The sequence below is a fragment of the Carassius gibelio genome, chromosome B1 (genome assembly GCF_023724105.1).
Source record: "Carassius gibelio isolate Cgi1373 ecotype wild population from Czech Republic chromosome B1, carGib1.2-hapl.c, whole genome shotgun sequence".
Taxonomy (NCBI): domain Eukaryota; kingdom Metazoa; phylum Chordata; class Actinopteri; order Cypriniformes; family Cyprinidae; genus Carassius; species Carassius gibelio.
In genome coordinates, this window is record NC_068396.1 from 21118473 (window position 1) to 21134322 (window position 15850).

General features: G+C 38.0%; 1 protein-coding gene across 2 annotated transcripts in view; it reads left to right on the plus strand.

Moving 5' to 3' along the window:
- Nucleotides 1-15850, plus strand: part of dhrsx (dehydrogenase/reductase (SDR family) X-linked) — a 45904-nt gene that overhangs the window by 11591 nt on the left and 18463 nt on the right. For both annotated transcript variants that reach the window (XM_052546357.1, XM_052546356.1), the window contains exons 2-3: nucleotides 335-442; nucleotides 3558-3626. In XM_052546357.1, the coding sequence (XP_052402317.1) occupies nucleotides 388-442; nucleotides 3558-3626 (124 nt within the window). In that variant the 5' untranslated portion in view covers nucleotides 335-387. The remainder of the gene's footprint in view (nucleotides 1-334; nucleotides 443-3557; nucleotides 3627-15850) is intronic.

Below are 15850 nucleotides of genomic sequence, written 5' to 3' on the forward strand. Positions count from 1 at the left end.
TTGTCTGCTTAAATACACAAGTGTACTTGTTTTTCATTATTATTGAAAATAATATGTACCCATAAAGCAAAAGAGTGAAGTAATCGCATCATTAGTAGGCTTAATCACAAAAGCAGGTCATGCTGTTCTCAGTTCATCAGTGTAGGATGCACTTTCTACATTTAATGATCCCTGAGACCACAGTACATCCATGAACACTCAAACGAGGGACGACAGGATATGTCCCAAACAAATACAGTCTGTGTCAGTGTAAAATATATTTTTATACATATTATAAAAAAAAAAAATAATCTTAATTTTCATTTTTTTTTTTTTTTTTATAATTTCCTGCCAGATTTTCCCAGGCAGAATGGAAAGGTTGCCATAGTTACAGGGGGAGCCAGAGGAATGGGATATGAGGTTTCCAGACATCTAGCCAGCCTGGACATGCATGTGGTCATTGGTATAGTATCATCTCATACCTAAATTACAAATCATTGAACCAAATCCATTTCACTGGTGTCTTGACTCCAAATTACAGATCAGTTCTTGCAGTTATGCAGCCTTTTATTTGGCTTTCTGCTATTTGTGATTGATGTGTAATATTTTCTGTACCACGTGCAGTCAGTAATAAGTATGACTTGTGCTAACAGAGCACCGACCCAATGTTTCCCCCATTTTTTTTCTCCCTGTCAGTCTGCATTATCGATAAGAGCTCTATCCTGAAGTATGGTGTCACATAAAAGGCAATAAGAAGGGCTTATGCAAGAGTAACTCTCCTCAAATGTTCATTCAAATGCAGGACAGGTTTCTTAGGGTACTGTATGTGTAAGAAGAGAACACATACAATTTTCTTTTGGTTAAAGCCTGTTGGTAAAAGTTTGTGTGCTAAAATTGTTGTGCAAAATCTGCTTGAAACCTGAGGTAAATCTTTGCCTCTTTGTTATAAAATGTCAAAAAATAATAATAATATTTCACCGGGGAAGGAGCCTATCCTCAAAGTTACATATTTGTACATCAGCTACTCCTAGATGTTGCTCAGTAGTACCTTAACAGTATGTTACTTATATTAAAATACTGTAATGCCTTAAAAATACCTTATTTTTCTGATAAAGTGCCCTGAAACATCCACGTCATCTTTTTCCATGAAATACATTTTTGATGCATTTGATTGAAGGTGCATTTAGTCGTTTTTAAGCTAGCATTAACATTACTGTGTTTTGCATCATTTCAGTTGAAATGACATTGATACTTGAGTTTCAGAGAGCAGTCTATAGAATAATTAATTCCCTTAGCTGTCCAACAAAAAAAAAGAAGCAACTTTGTCATCATTACTTCAGGATTTTCATCTTTCACCCTTCATCTTATCTTTCCACCTTGTTGTAGCACTGCGTTTAACGTCATTTCAACATGTCGAAATACAAGGAGTTAAATCTTAATCTCATGTGACATTAAACCATTCAGATGATTCTTCACAAAAACACAATTTATTTCTTAAAGGTATATTCAACCTTAAAATGAAATTGTCATTAATTTCTCACCCTCCCTCATGTTTTTCCAAAGCCATAAGACCGTTGTTCATCTTCAGAACACAAATTAATATATTTTAATGAAATCCGAGAGCTTTCTGACCCTGCAGCAACTGAAACATTTTATGGCCCAGAAAAGTAGTAAAGACAGTGTTGAAGTAGTCCAATAAAATCATGACATCAGTGGTTCAATTGCAACATTGTGAAGCTACAAGGATACTTTTTGTACACAAAGAAAAAAAAATCAAAAATCAACTTTTTTCTCTTAAATGTCAGTCTTCGATGCACGTTCACAAGAGTACCACATCAAATCCGAGTGGAGCGACTGACGCAGGAGCCAGCTTTCTGAAGTAGAACCAAAATGCACTGTACTGTGTTTACACGCTGTACACACAAAAAAAAAAAAAATCTTTGTAAACATGTTTGAAGATTTCGACAGATGGGATCACTTCAAATTTTTTGCCCAGCATTCCTTATTTGAACCAGAATATACAGATGTTGAACTAAAGGCCAGGACATACCAAGCCGACTTAAAAGATCTAGAGGCGACGAAAGCCGATGGTGTTGTTGCCTCGCATTGGCAGTGGCTGAACCAAAATCTGCACTTTGAACATACCACACAGACTACAGCCAAATGCAAACTAACAGATGTTTTTTTTGCACCTGCGTGAAGGGAAATTGCTGTCTAGATTAGCAGCTGTCAATATACAAGATATACGCAGATATACAAAACGGAAATAAAGCAGCTAGTATTTTGAATATTAGTTATGCTGACAACTTTCTTCATTTTAAGTGGCTCATGTTATGAAAATATTTGCATATCGGAATGTTTGGGTAAGATCACATACAGTAACATTAGAACAGCGTTCTATCTGTGCTGCATGCATTTACTCGTGATGCGTTTCATCACTTTCACTTTAATTCTCGGTCACTGACTCATTCGCTAAACTGAACACCCAATCAGAGTTCTCACTCACGCCGACGGCTCCGATGCCAGTTCAACATGTTGACGCGAGCCCGATGAGAGCTGACGTGTGGAACACACCAATCAAATCCAACAGACGCTCACTTATGGCCGACCATGGGCTTAAAGGGTTAGTTCACCCAAAAAATGAAAACTGAGCCCAAATTACTCACCCTCAAGGCATGTCAGGTGTATATGACTTTCTTCTTTCAGACGAATCCAGTTGGAGTTATATTAAAAATTGTCTTTGATCTTTCGAGCTGTTTAATGGCAGTTAGTGGGTGTTGCAGTGATTCAGTCCAAAAGAAGAGAAATAAAAAAGGCCTCCTGTAGTGAATCGATGTGTTTTTGTAAGAAAGAATATCCATATTCAAAAAGTAATAATCACTTTAATGTAGCTTGCAGCAACAGTTGTACATGGAAGCAGTTCTGGGAGGATGAAGTATGAGGTCATTGCTATTTTTGGGTGAACTAACCCAAGAGAGAAGGATGTTCTACATCAGAATGTTGGCTCCTGTGTCAGCAGCATCACGTGAATGCGTCGTGGTACTCTTGTGAACACATCTCAAAGACTGACACGGAAGTAAAAGAAATAGTTGAAGTCATTATTTATGTTTTCTTTGTGCACAAAAAGTATTCTCGTAGCTTCATGACATTAGGGTTGAACCATTGATGTCACACGGACTATTCTAACATTGTCCTGACTACCTTTCTGGGCCTTGAATGTGTCTGATTCATTGCTGTCTATACAGGGTTAGAAAGCTCTTTTATTGCATTAAAAAAATCTTAATTTGTGTTCTGAAGGTGAACAAAGGTCATAAGGGTTTGGAACGACTTGAGGGTGCATAATTAATGACAGAATTTTAGTTTTTGGGTGAACTAACCCTTTACTGTTTCAGACTTCTTAAAGTAGCACAAAACTACTAAATTTGCCTTGAGCAAATAAACAGGAATCCACTTAGTAAGCAGATTAATCTTGATATTTGTGTTTTTACTGATTCTGTTATATATGTGTATAAATATAAGAGCATGATTTTAGTATGCTGAACATGGTCCTTTTCTATAAATTATTTTCTCTTCTCCAGCTGGGAATGAAGAACAGGAAGGTCTGGCAGCAGTGAAGAAGATTCGAGAAGAGTTCAATCAGGGGAAAGGTAAAATTAATTCAATCAATGAATGTTAAATGTGTTTGAAGAGCCTGGGGGTTTTAAGTGGTCGGTTGTATAGGAAAGGCTCTGTAAGTTCCCAAGCATCGTGTACCCTCCTCCATCGGTGGTCCTGACCTTTACGGTCTCCTGGAGGTGATGATTTACTCCACAATGACCTGATGCTACTTAATTTGCAACTAAACAGGATCATTTTTCTTGCGACGTTTGGATTTGTGTGTTTACTGGAAGAATGTGTGTGTGAGAGCAAGCAGAAGAATACCAAGAGAGACATGTTTGATGATCGTGTTCGCTGAAGAACCATAACCTCATTGTAATGCAGATGGGATATTGAGAGCCACAGTTTGGATGAAGGCACGCTCACTTCCCTGCGGTATCCACCCCTCCCCCACATGGATTTTTAACTGCTAGGCGAGAACAGGCCCTGGTTTTCACTTCTAGCTTACATCATAGGGCTATTGAAGTTGAGAAATGATGCACTGGAGGGAAGCTGTCCTTCTGCCCTTATCTAGGGTCAGTTTGTCTAAAACCATAACCTTAAATACCAGTTTTGAAATTGGTATTGGTTCAGAGGGGAAAAAAAAATGATGCTGCAAAAATGACGGATGTGCTAACAAGAAATGAGTCTTTCAAAACAAGCAAAGGCCTGGCTGGAGGTCTGTTTGTGTGCGTGTATGTATGTATGTGAGGCTCTTTGCTCAGCATGATCTGTCTCTCTGCTTCTCTAAGCTGGTCTAGTAATGACACATCATCGCTCTTTATACAGCTACAATCACCTAATGAGGGTTAGACATCACATCCGGTTAAACAGAAGAGGTGTTTTAGGAAAACGAGATAGACTGAGCTGACAAATGAACTCAGACTGCTGTAAAGGAACTTTAAAGTCAAGCAGCCATCTTATTCAAGATGTTTAATGGTGTGTAATTGGGCAGTGTAAATGTTGCCGTGGCTGCTTAATAAAAAAGAACGCTGTTCCTGGATGATGCTGGTTTAAAAACAATTGGTGTGGTAAAAGTTCACACTTGAAAATGTTAACTTAAATGTTTAGGTTTTTCATATAATCGCTTAGTTCACTTTTGAATAACAGTAAATTACACTAAGGTTGCTAGAGGCAAGTTGCTTCAACACAACAAAGAACACCCAAGATGTGTCACTCTTATAGTTTTGAATGGGGAAAACGCAAAGCTTAATATGGCCGCTCAATCGCAGGAAAAGCCCCACCTTCTGAATGAAAGAGTGAATCGCTTAAAGTAAAAAAAGTAGCACAGTTGCACCACTGAGGGAGGTTTTATATAACGTTTTCCTTTAACACTATCAGGTAGGTTTCGTTTGGTTTAGGGCGTATTTCCGACACTGTTAGTGACACTCTCTGGACATTTCAACCAACATATCAACAAAAGAAAAATGTGGCCACGGTCATGTATTGAACATGCATTTCACTTTGAAACTGCTGTGCAGTAAGGTGCGTAATATCAGTGTCGCAGAAACATCGCCACAAGTACATATTTCCAGTGAGAATGACTTGTGATAGAATCATTATGTAGAACAGGTTTAATATTATAAACATGCCTAATGCTTTTCATAACGTGCCACATAAAAAACTACAAATTATATACTCCTGTTCATAAAATGTTTTTCTTTTAAAGATTTTAAGTACTTTTATTCAACAAGGATGCAGTTAATTGGTCAAAAGTGTCAATTTTCTATTTCAAATAAATGCTTTGTATTCATCAAAGATTCCTGTGGGGAATAATATGAAGCTGCTCAACTGTTTTCAACAGTGAGGATAAAAAGAAATGTGTCTTGAGTTAGCAAACCAGTAGGCTGTATTAGAATGATTAAGGATCCTGTGAAACTGAGGACTGGACAGTTATTTATATCAAATCGAGTAAATGTAGCCTAAGTGTAAGCATCAAATACCTTTCTTACTGACCCCAAACTTTTGAACGGCAGTATACCAATCTCAGCTCGGGTGCCCAGGGGAAAAAAAATGTTTACTTTGTAGCCCAGAAATGAATTTAATTTCGGGTAGCTTTGAATGTATCCAAGCTCAGTTGAACTGAACCACCCAAAATGGCACTGGCCAAGCTCATCATGGGGTCACATTGACCCTTTACTCTGCAGCTCCAGAGATAGTGTCCGTCTTAGACAGATAGTGCTGAGTGACTGATTCAGGGCAGAGCACTGCTGGCAGACACACTCGTCCCACACTGATCCGCTCTCCTCTCTCTTGCCCTGACAACACGAGGCAGACGTGCAGAGCTGAGCCGTGGCAGGCGGCAATACACCCTGTCAATGCCTTATGGATTCATTCACTCTGGATGGGCGGACAGTTATGTTCCCAAGGCTGTTTTCCACCCATCCTCCGCTTGTCTTATTTCTCTGCACAGCTGCCGCAGCTCCGGATCTGTGGTGCGATTTGTGAGTGATGAGGCCTTTGTAGCGGTTTTCAGAAAGCGTTTGTGTCAGATGTTAGATGTGGTCATGGAGTCTGCCATAATGACACACACTTTCCAGGTTTAATGGATCTGTTGAAATGTGACCTACATATTGTATGGCCATCAAATGTCTGTTTAAATAACCGTTTCTCTGCCTTGCATAGGCTGCGTCTCAATTCACATACTGTCGGTTTTAAATAGTATGCAAGATTATAATTAGTGCTGTCTCAATCCTAGTGCTTTAGAAAGTATCCCAAAGGTGCTTGGATAGTATACTTTACCCAGTGGATTGTGTTATGTGGAATGCGATTTAGATTTTTCCAGTTCTTGAAATTTGTCAAGGAATGTGGTTCTTTTGAAATACAAGTTTTCTCCAGACATAACAGGGCCCAAAGTTTTGAACTTTTGATTGATCTGTCTGTAATAATAACCTATTTCAGAGTTCTTGAGGATCATCCAAGTGCTTCTTAGCAAACATGAGGCAAGCTTTCATGTATGTCTTGGTGAGAGAATGTTTTTGCCTTGCTGCTCTACCATGGATCTATTTTTGGCCAGTGTCTTCTGATGTGAGTCATGCTGAGCACTCATTGGATGTTTTTCTGGTTTTCTTTGTGACTTTTTGGATTGGGTTTGTTGATCTGATCACTTGTGGTGGGAATTTTGATTCCGCCAGTGACTCAGATCTTTTGAGTATTTCTTTCAGACTCATTCACTTATTCGATTCTTGTCGCCAGATTCTATTCCGTCCTTGTTGGCAGTGACTTGCATTTTGAATTGAGCAATCAATATATGTCCCTTTGTGCATTTGTTCAGCAAATTGTTCTTCAAGAATAAGATGCTTGATTCATCTGTTTTTGTTCATGAAAAAAAATCTCATTCAGATTAAAAGTGAAAGTGCACACTTGTTCATTGGATCATTTCTATACTTTTCACTAGAAATAAAGTAGTAGTTGTGTTCTTTTATAGATAGAAAATTCAAAAGAATAGCATTTATTAGATTTTTTTTTAAATTATAAATAGCTTTACCATAACTTCTGATCAATTGATGTGACCTTACTGAATAAAAATATGAATTTAAAAAATAAAATAAAATAAAAAATAATAGAATTTAAACAATGTTGTAAACAAATTAAAATAACTGTTATAGCCAAAAAGTTATAATTTAGAACATTAAAAAGGAACTGTGGTATCAAGATTTTGTGACTATATTGGTTTATGACCAGGGTTATTATAGGTAACAAAAACATAAAATCATAAAATAAAAATAAAAGATATTTGGTGGCCAAAATTATTGGAACAGCTAAAAAAATGGGTTTAAGTCAGTTATTTCTATATTTTGCTGTAGTGTGTCAGTAGGAATATATCAGTATAATTTCCAAACATTCATTCTGCCATTAAGTTTAATAATCCAGTGAGATTTTTCTGACAGCAGCCAGTGCTCCACACAGAGATATGATTTTAGCATAATCCAGTCTGTCTGGAATGACATGAAGAAACAGAACAAGCTGAGACAGACTCAATGCATAAGAACTGTGGCAATGTCTCCAATGTGCTTTTAATATTATGTTATTATTACAATTAATGGCAAAATGAATGTTAAGAAATGTCAACTGACATTTTCTACTTAAACACTGCAGCAAAAGATAGAAAAAACTGACTTAAACCCATTTTTTTAGATGAAAATACTAGGGTTCTAAACATTTTGGCCACCACTATATAGAAATAATATATTTGAGAAAACTTAAGCTAATTTTATTTAAGTTATTTAAACACATAACATAAAAAAATACAAATAATTACTATAGTTGAAGCAGATACTAAATTGAAATGGAAAATTCAAACTATAATAGTATATCAGTTATACTAAAATAATACTGTTTATGGTCTCATTATGTACTCATATTGAATTGTTAATTGTAAACTTCCTATTAACCTGTATGTAATTCTCAGTAGGTCATGTTGAGAGTTTATTGTGGTACCTGTTGACAGCCAGCTGGCAGCTGATGTGAACAGCAGACGTCTACACAGTCAGAACCTGCACAGAACCTTCTGGATCCTCACCAGTGGAGTCAGTGTTTGGGAAAAACGTCTGCTTGTTGCAGGGGTGATGGTGCTCCGAGAGACATGCACGGCACCCTACTGCCTGATGTAATTAAACAGACGCCCCAACATATGCCCAGAACACACACTGTGTGTCAAAGGTTCAGAACAGTTGTTTTCAACATGCAAAAAACAATTTTATTACAGAGATACAGGTGCATATGCACCAAACAGGAGGCACATACATCTGTGTGGTATAAAAGACCGAGCACTTGATCGCGTTTGTGCATATCACTGTGTGTTATCATCTGTTTTACATTTTTATTATTTACCAGTCATACATTTTTATCTTCTGCTGCATCATTATAATAGTGACACTGCAACTATGACATCAGTGGGGAAAAACAGCCTGCTCCTTTCTTTGTCTCTGTCCTTTATTGATCTACTCTGTCTCTTCCTGACTTGATACGAAGAGATAAATCTTATCATCCATTCTAAGATTTACTGTCCAATCTCTATCTTCCATCTACATTTCGTAGTCCTGTTGGAGACCAACCCGGCTGACAGAACCCTGCATCACTGCCAGAGCTGTCACTTACCCAGGAGTTATTCCCTATCAATCTTCCTCTCTCAGGAGTGCATGTTTGATATACTGGCAGCCTTTGAAGATGGAGAAGGGGGGAAATGTCTTTGTTGGTACTTGAAAATGGCGGGATGCCAGTCACTGTGTCTTCCAGCTGGCACTGTACCTCTGGTGCCAAGATTACCTCATTACCACACTCTTTGGCACATCCAAACTGAAAATTATGAGAAGAAGAGCAAATAAGGATGAGACGGGTATATTCCGTGGCGGGCCGTATCCCCAGATGTACTCACTTCTTATAAAGCAGACCTGGGTGTCTGGTGCCATCAGGAAACAGCACTCATGAGTTGTGCATGGGCTCTTTTGCTCATTACTGTGGCTCGGATTCTTAATCAGAACAGAACATCTGCAGGCTTCCCTGTCCAGCAGTGCTCCGAGAGACATGCCAGCGATCAATCATGCCAGAACCGCCACCGACTGAAGGGCTTTGAGGAAGTCTGGAATGAAAAACACAGAGCAGAAAAACTTAGACAGAGTTGTTGTAGGTAGTGGTTTTGGGAGAACAGCATGGTTGTTGGCTGTGATTTCTTGTCAAGCACAATAAAAAATAGGGTGTATTTATATGTAGTCATCTCTACAAGAACCAAAAAAAAAAAAAAAAAAAAAAAAAAAGACTTCTGAATTGCAGTGTATGTATTTTTTAAAAGGCAAATTTCAGCATATTTCTGTCAGGACAACTGATGGCAGAGGAAGCACAGAGACATGCTACTGCCAATACATCCACAACATGCTGCTGTGAGCATGTAAGAAATACTGCTGCTTCACATATATGAAATAACCCCTATATAGTATACATTAATGGACCTGTAGCAGATCTATAAAGGTGGAGCTGGGGAAGGTGGGGGGTTTCTGGAGCGCGCTGCAACTGCTACAGCAAGCACTATCCAAGTATTTGAATGTTGACCAGCAAGCTTATTGGCTACCTATACAGGGAAAAAAAACAGCTGTGCCATGTGATTATGATGTCATTATGTCAGATTGAATTTCGGACTGCACCATCTAGAGTTTCATGCCAGACCTTTGGATTTAATTATTTTAGATGAAAAGTTAACTATGATGGACACACTTTATTTTAAGATGACATTCTCGCTATTAAAGGGTTATGTTCACCCAAAAATGAAAATAAGTCCATGAATTACCCTCAAGGCATCCTATGTGTATGACTTTTTTTTTCTTTCAGATGTAAATAACTGGAGTTATATAAAAAAAACTGTCTTTGATCTTCCAAGCTTTTTAATGAGAGTCAGTGGGTGTTGCAGTGCATCAGTCCAAAAGAAGTGAAATAAAGTGCATCCATTCAGGGCTGTGGACAAATAAAAAAACCTATCACGATTTTTTGATCAATTTTGCGATTTCGATTTTAATTACGATTTTGACACACACAGAACTTCAATGTCTCTAGAACAGATATAAGTCAAAATAATCACTAAGTAAAGATGTCAAACAATATGTCTAGACATATGGAAAAAATAAATAAATAAAATAAAACCATGTTCAGGAATATTTTTTTTCTTCTTCTTTTCTTTTTTTTTTTGCCATGCATTGGTCATAGAGCTCACTGTAGCGATACCTCAGCTGTTATATGTTTTGCCCAATATATTTATTGACCAAGGGTCACACGTCTGCAGTGCGTATACAGTAAATTATTTGTACGCGGTTCAAAAGGAGAAACGAGAGCGCATTATTGTAACGCGAAAGCACATTAAAATAATGCGCGAGCGCGAATCTATCCACTCACACCAGTGATGCACCAGTCAATGTATTAATAACCCGCACCCGACCGACGTTTTCAACTAACCCACCCGCAACTCAAACCGCAAAAAAATTAAAATAAAATATTGTACCCAACCCGCATTTTAAAAAAAAACAGCAAATGCTCATCGTAGTGTCATTGGGCCATAGGAACGTAGGCAAAACTAACTAGGCAAAAAAAACTTAATAGGCTATATTATAATTTCGTCCAGAATTACTAAAAATCATCAGTAAGCTCATAATTTGTACTAAAATAGTCTAGTCTGGCTATGTCTATTTTGATGTTTCTGTTCAGCAGACAGTGAGGCTCGGGTTTGGTCCGATCAGAGCTCGTGAGTGGAGAGGCATTTCTGAATATCCTGATCCGCTCGCTCATTCTGTGGGGTCTCGCTCAACCCAGAATGGCCTGCTGGTTCGCAAATATGCAAGGAGTCATTTTATTGTTTAGTAATAAACTGGGGTTTTCTGTGTCGCTTCAAAGATGAAGTTGACAATGCAGACTCGCCATGAACGCCGGAGAGAAATGCACATTTCATATGGATTACATCATCAGAGAGTAGCCCATTTATTTTGGTTTTAATATTTTCGTTTAAAAGAAGACATTTCAAGCTGTCTGTAATATATAACCTATATTTCTCAAATCTGTGAGGCACACGCTGAGTTTAGTTCAAATGCAATGCAAGTGATCGTGCCGGAGCCTTATTACATTGTCTGCTAGGCTATATATTTGCTTCTTATTTATTAAATACGGGCAACTGATTGATAAAACATTGATAAAAATTAAGATACAATTTATACAAAACGAAAATCTTTTAAAAATAGTTTTCTATAAAACAAAACTTAATGAAGTCGTCAAAATCATGTTTTACCAAAAACAGCGCCATTGCTCCCCATGCAGTCTTCTTTGCCGCCTCCATTTCTACGTGCAGACTGAGCTTGTGCGTCATCTTCATGCCAGTAATTCAGCCACTAAAGTGTATGCCTATGTATTTAAAACAATGTGTCTAGTACTATATAAATGACAAAGGTTTAATTGCCATTTTTATTTCAAAGGAATATCATAAAAAAATATTTTTGGATGACTCGTAACCGCGGGCAACCACTCATTTTGGATCAACCCCTCGCACGCAGATTTCCTTTGCTCTGTTAACAAAACCGGCTCAGATATATCCTTACAACGTGTCTCCTCTCGCTCAACCTGTGTCCTGTGCACTCACAACTCTCTCTGTGCTCACGCGCTAGATATTAAATCTTTTCGCACCTTTCTATTTACAACCTTTTCTGTTCTCATCTTTTTACTGCGTGCAGTGGGAACGTTTTGTTCCGTTATCATGGTCTCGAAACAAAAGGCTACGCTTTATTGTGTTTTATTGTGTATTACTTTACACCCAAAGCACTTTACAATCATTTGGGGGGGGGGGGGGGTCTCTTCTCAACCAACACCAGTGTGCAGCATTAGGATTGTGCGATGGCAACCACAGTACAACGGCGCCAGTACGCTCACCACACACCAGCTACAGGTGGAGAGGAGAGCGAGTCAAAGAGCCAGTCACGTGGATGGGGATTATTAGGAGGCCTCGATTGACAAGGGCCAGTGGCAGCAATTTGGCCAAGACACCAGGGTTACACTCCTATGTGCCATGGGATTTTTAATGACCACAGAGGGTCAGGACTTCAGTTGAACATATCATCCGAAAGATGGTGCTTTTTGACAGTATAGTGTCCGTGGCACTGTACTAAGGCATTAGGACCCACACAGACCACAGGGTAAGCACCTCCTGCTGGCCTCACTAACACCTCTTCTAACAGCAGCCTTTTTTCCCCATGAGGTCTCCCGTACATCCACTGACCAGGCTCAACCCTGCTTTCCTTCAGTGGGCAACCAGTCTTGGGCTGCAGGGTGATATGGCTGTGGCCACTGTAGTTTTATGCACTACCATAATATTTCACAAGTTCGTTTGCTCTTTTTTTTTTTTTGTACTTGAGAGTTGTAACTGTTCATGAGCTTTGGGAAAAATGCAATGTTTATCAGTGTCCGTTTAACCCAGCGGTTTAATCAATGGAGGAGAGGTGGGACAAATAATACACCACCCATCCTACTTGTACAACAACCGAACAACATTGGAGAAGTTGATATTGCTGGTTACTGCATTTTTATATTCAATAATATTCTTCAAAATAAGACACTAGCAACACTTTTTTTTTAGTTTATTTTTAGCTAGTTAAACTGGAGCCAAACCTGAAAAGGAAGTCCGAAAGACTATCCTAACAAAACTGAACTCTTACCAAGAGTTCCTGGACACGTATCTTAGTTGTAATTCATTAGTGGGGATTATGCTAATTGTGAATGAGCATGCACATGTGCCCTATTTTCAATTGATTGGCATCTATTAACACAAGTTTATAACAATCAAATCAAATGTTTACGACACGTTTGTGAATCCCAAGGAGACTTTTCAGGAATGTCTGTTTAACGGGCAAATGGCTTATGTATTCACGCAAGTTTCTTGAATGAGGCCCAATGTGCGTTTTGCGTTGGGAATGCACATACTTTATATATCAATTCAGACCAACTGTTCCTTAGACCTCTGAAACTAACCGAATGTAAAAACACCCTGGGAAGTGCATGCTTAATAGATCCTTGTTGACAATAAGTGGAAATGGCCTGAAGCCTGAAAAACAAACAGTAGCTTTTTCAAGACAATATAAAACTGTCACAGACAGGATTGCTATGCAAGCTTTAGTCATCTCTTTTGCCTCACACCATAAACTGCCTCTTATATATGCACAAAACAGAGAAGGAAAACCTAAGGGAGGGCACGATACATCATTAGGGTTCTGCCCCATGAGCATGTATCACGGATATATCATACTCACACATAGACTCATACACACTCAGCTGTATCTCACCCCTGCCCTTTCATTTCAATGAGTCACGATACACAATGCCACCACAGAGAGACATCACTCTTCCTGTTTATAGCCCCTCTGTTTAATACTCTTTTCATAAATTCAAATCATTTAATGTGCGTTAAGGGTGAAACTAGGAGGGTCGCTGTCTTTTATAGCGTTCTCATGTTTCTAAGTGGTACAAAGTGACATTTTATGAGTTGGTAAGGCTATAATGACTACACATTTCATTAAAATGTAATATTTAAAGCAATATTTCAACAAAGCAATATTTTGAAAAAAAGATTATCGCAAAAAACTTGGAGGGGCAGTCGTTTCAGTTTGCCTTTGTTGATTGAATGGAGGCAGATCAGTTGGGAAAAAATCATTGTGATGCACATACAATGATTGGAGAATTCTGTAATTTCACAATATTGCTATGATCTTTTGATTAAAAATTATGCAAAAACATGGTAAAATATATACATGAACGAGCCATTTAAGTCCTTTAAAGTCAATAACTTCGAAAAGATAGAGGGGAGAACTTTAACCTTGTCACGATTGAAACTGTGTCACTTTTGCACTTGACAAGCTTTGTAAGAACATTCTGTTATTTGGGAATGAATGATTGTTTTTTGTAATGAAGGGTCAGAATGACATTTCACACTCTAAACTGGGGTAGCGTTGGACGGTTAATGTAATGTAGTGGGTAATTGCTGTAATTGTGTAACTATAATTAGTTTAATTTTGCGGTTGAGTACTCAGCACTGGAAAGGTGCATGCTGTGCCAAAGAGTTGAAAGGAATAGACACTCACATTTTATCACTGGTATGAGAGCTTTGCTTCTAAGTCACCATTGAAATCGTATGTAATTGTAAATCTTAATGGGAGAGCCAGACAGACAATATTTTTCTGTTTGCATGATAAATAGTTCTGATGCGGCAAGGGCCTATTATCAGCCATTTCCATTCGCCTCTGCTGCCATTGCACCTGGTTTTCTCATCCTTCCTGCCATCCCCTTCTCCCCCTTTCCTTCATTATTTTATTCTAGGCTGATCTCTTGGAATGATAGCATTCAGGTCAAGAGCACTGTAAGGGGCCCAAAGGTCTTTCTGTCCATATAAACAATTTCAATCAGCCAGAGATGTGCTATAAACCTTAAGGGAGTGGTGGTGTTTATCACACTAAATCTCAGAAATGAGGACGCCTTGAGGATCAGAGAGATATTCATAAAGCAATTAAGTGCATTGCTTTGTTAAATTGAATAATACCATCTATCTAAGGTTTCTATTAACTAACTTGGTTATTTTATATAGATGTATTTTGTTTGCAATAAATGGATATACATTGATAAAACTGAAACAGAGAAATTAGAAATTGATTGATTTTTCAGTTTTAATGGTCTAATTTTAATAATCAAAAAGTGCAGCTAATATTTACAGAGATTTACTGTTTAAATTAAAAGCAGAACTGGTTTTTGTAAATTTTTTACAAACTAATTACATCATAAATGGATGATCTTGAATGTAATAAGGAGCTAATTGAGGTAATAGTCATTTTAAGACCATCACCATATTTTTACTATTCTTGCACACATCTGCTAAACTCTAGCGACTCTGTTTTGATGGGATAGTAAAGGTGAACGGTTTGTCATATTGACCTTGCCTCACCTCACTATTATGCAGGGATGGGGAAAAAATGAACCAAATACCAGGATTTGCATAACATGACAACTAAAACTGATTGAAGCAATGATGTGCATATGACTGGAATATTTTAATGTAGTGTCTCATTTTCATAAGCTGAAAGCCCAAAGGGCTTATTGAGGTAAACACAACAGCATTCTGATTCACAAATGCTGCAGTTTTAAATGATTGGGTTGGGTTTATAGGTTTACCATCTCCACACACAAATGAGAAACAAAACGCTGAGTTTGGCATGTCAAATTTCTACCCATACTTGGGCATATTCTGACAAGCTCATCAACAATTCCGCTAAACATTGATTTAAAAAGGCATCCTTGAAGTATCACTGCTCTTTTTTTAGGGCCTCCTGTGTACATTTCTTGCCGTCCACCCCGGCAGGCGTGTAATGGTCTAATTCTCTCTTGGGAGCCATTATTAGCTCGAAGGTTAGTCCCGTCAGACTGAATGAATGGTAAGCCTAATTAAAGTTGATGGAGAACAAGAACAGGAAGGATGATCTGGCAAAACTCCAGCTTCTGTTTCCACGATTGGGACTGTGACCCCCGTTAAACAGAGTCATATAGACCCATAATATTATTCAGATTAGGTTTTAGAGACCAATTGAAAACCATATATGGCCTATTAATTAAAAATGAGGCAGATATCAAATTTAAAGTACGTTTGTTAGTGTTACATACAGGTACATCAAAGAAAAATGACCGACTGATCATTTGACACTTTACAAGATTATTAACTTATGCATAA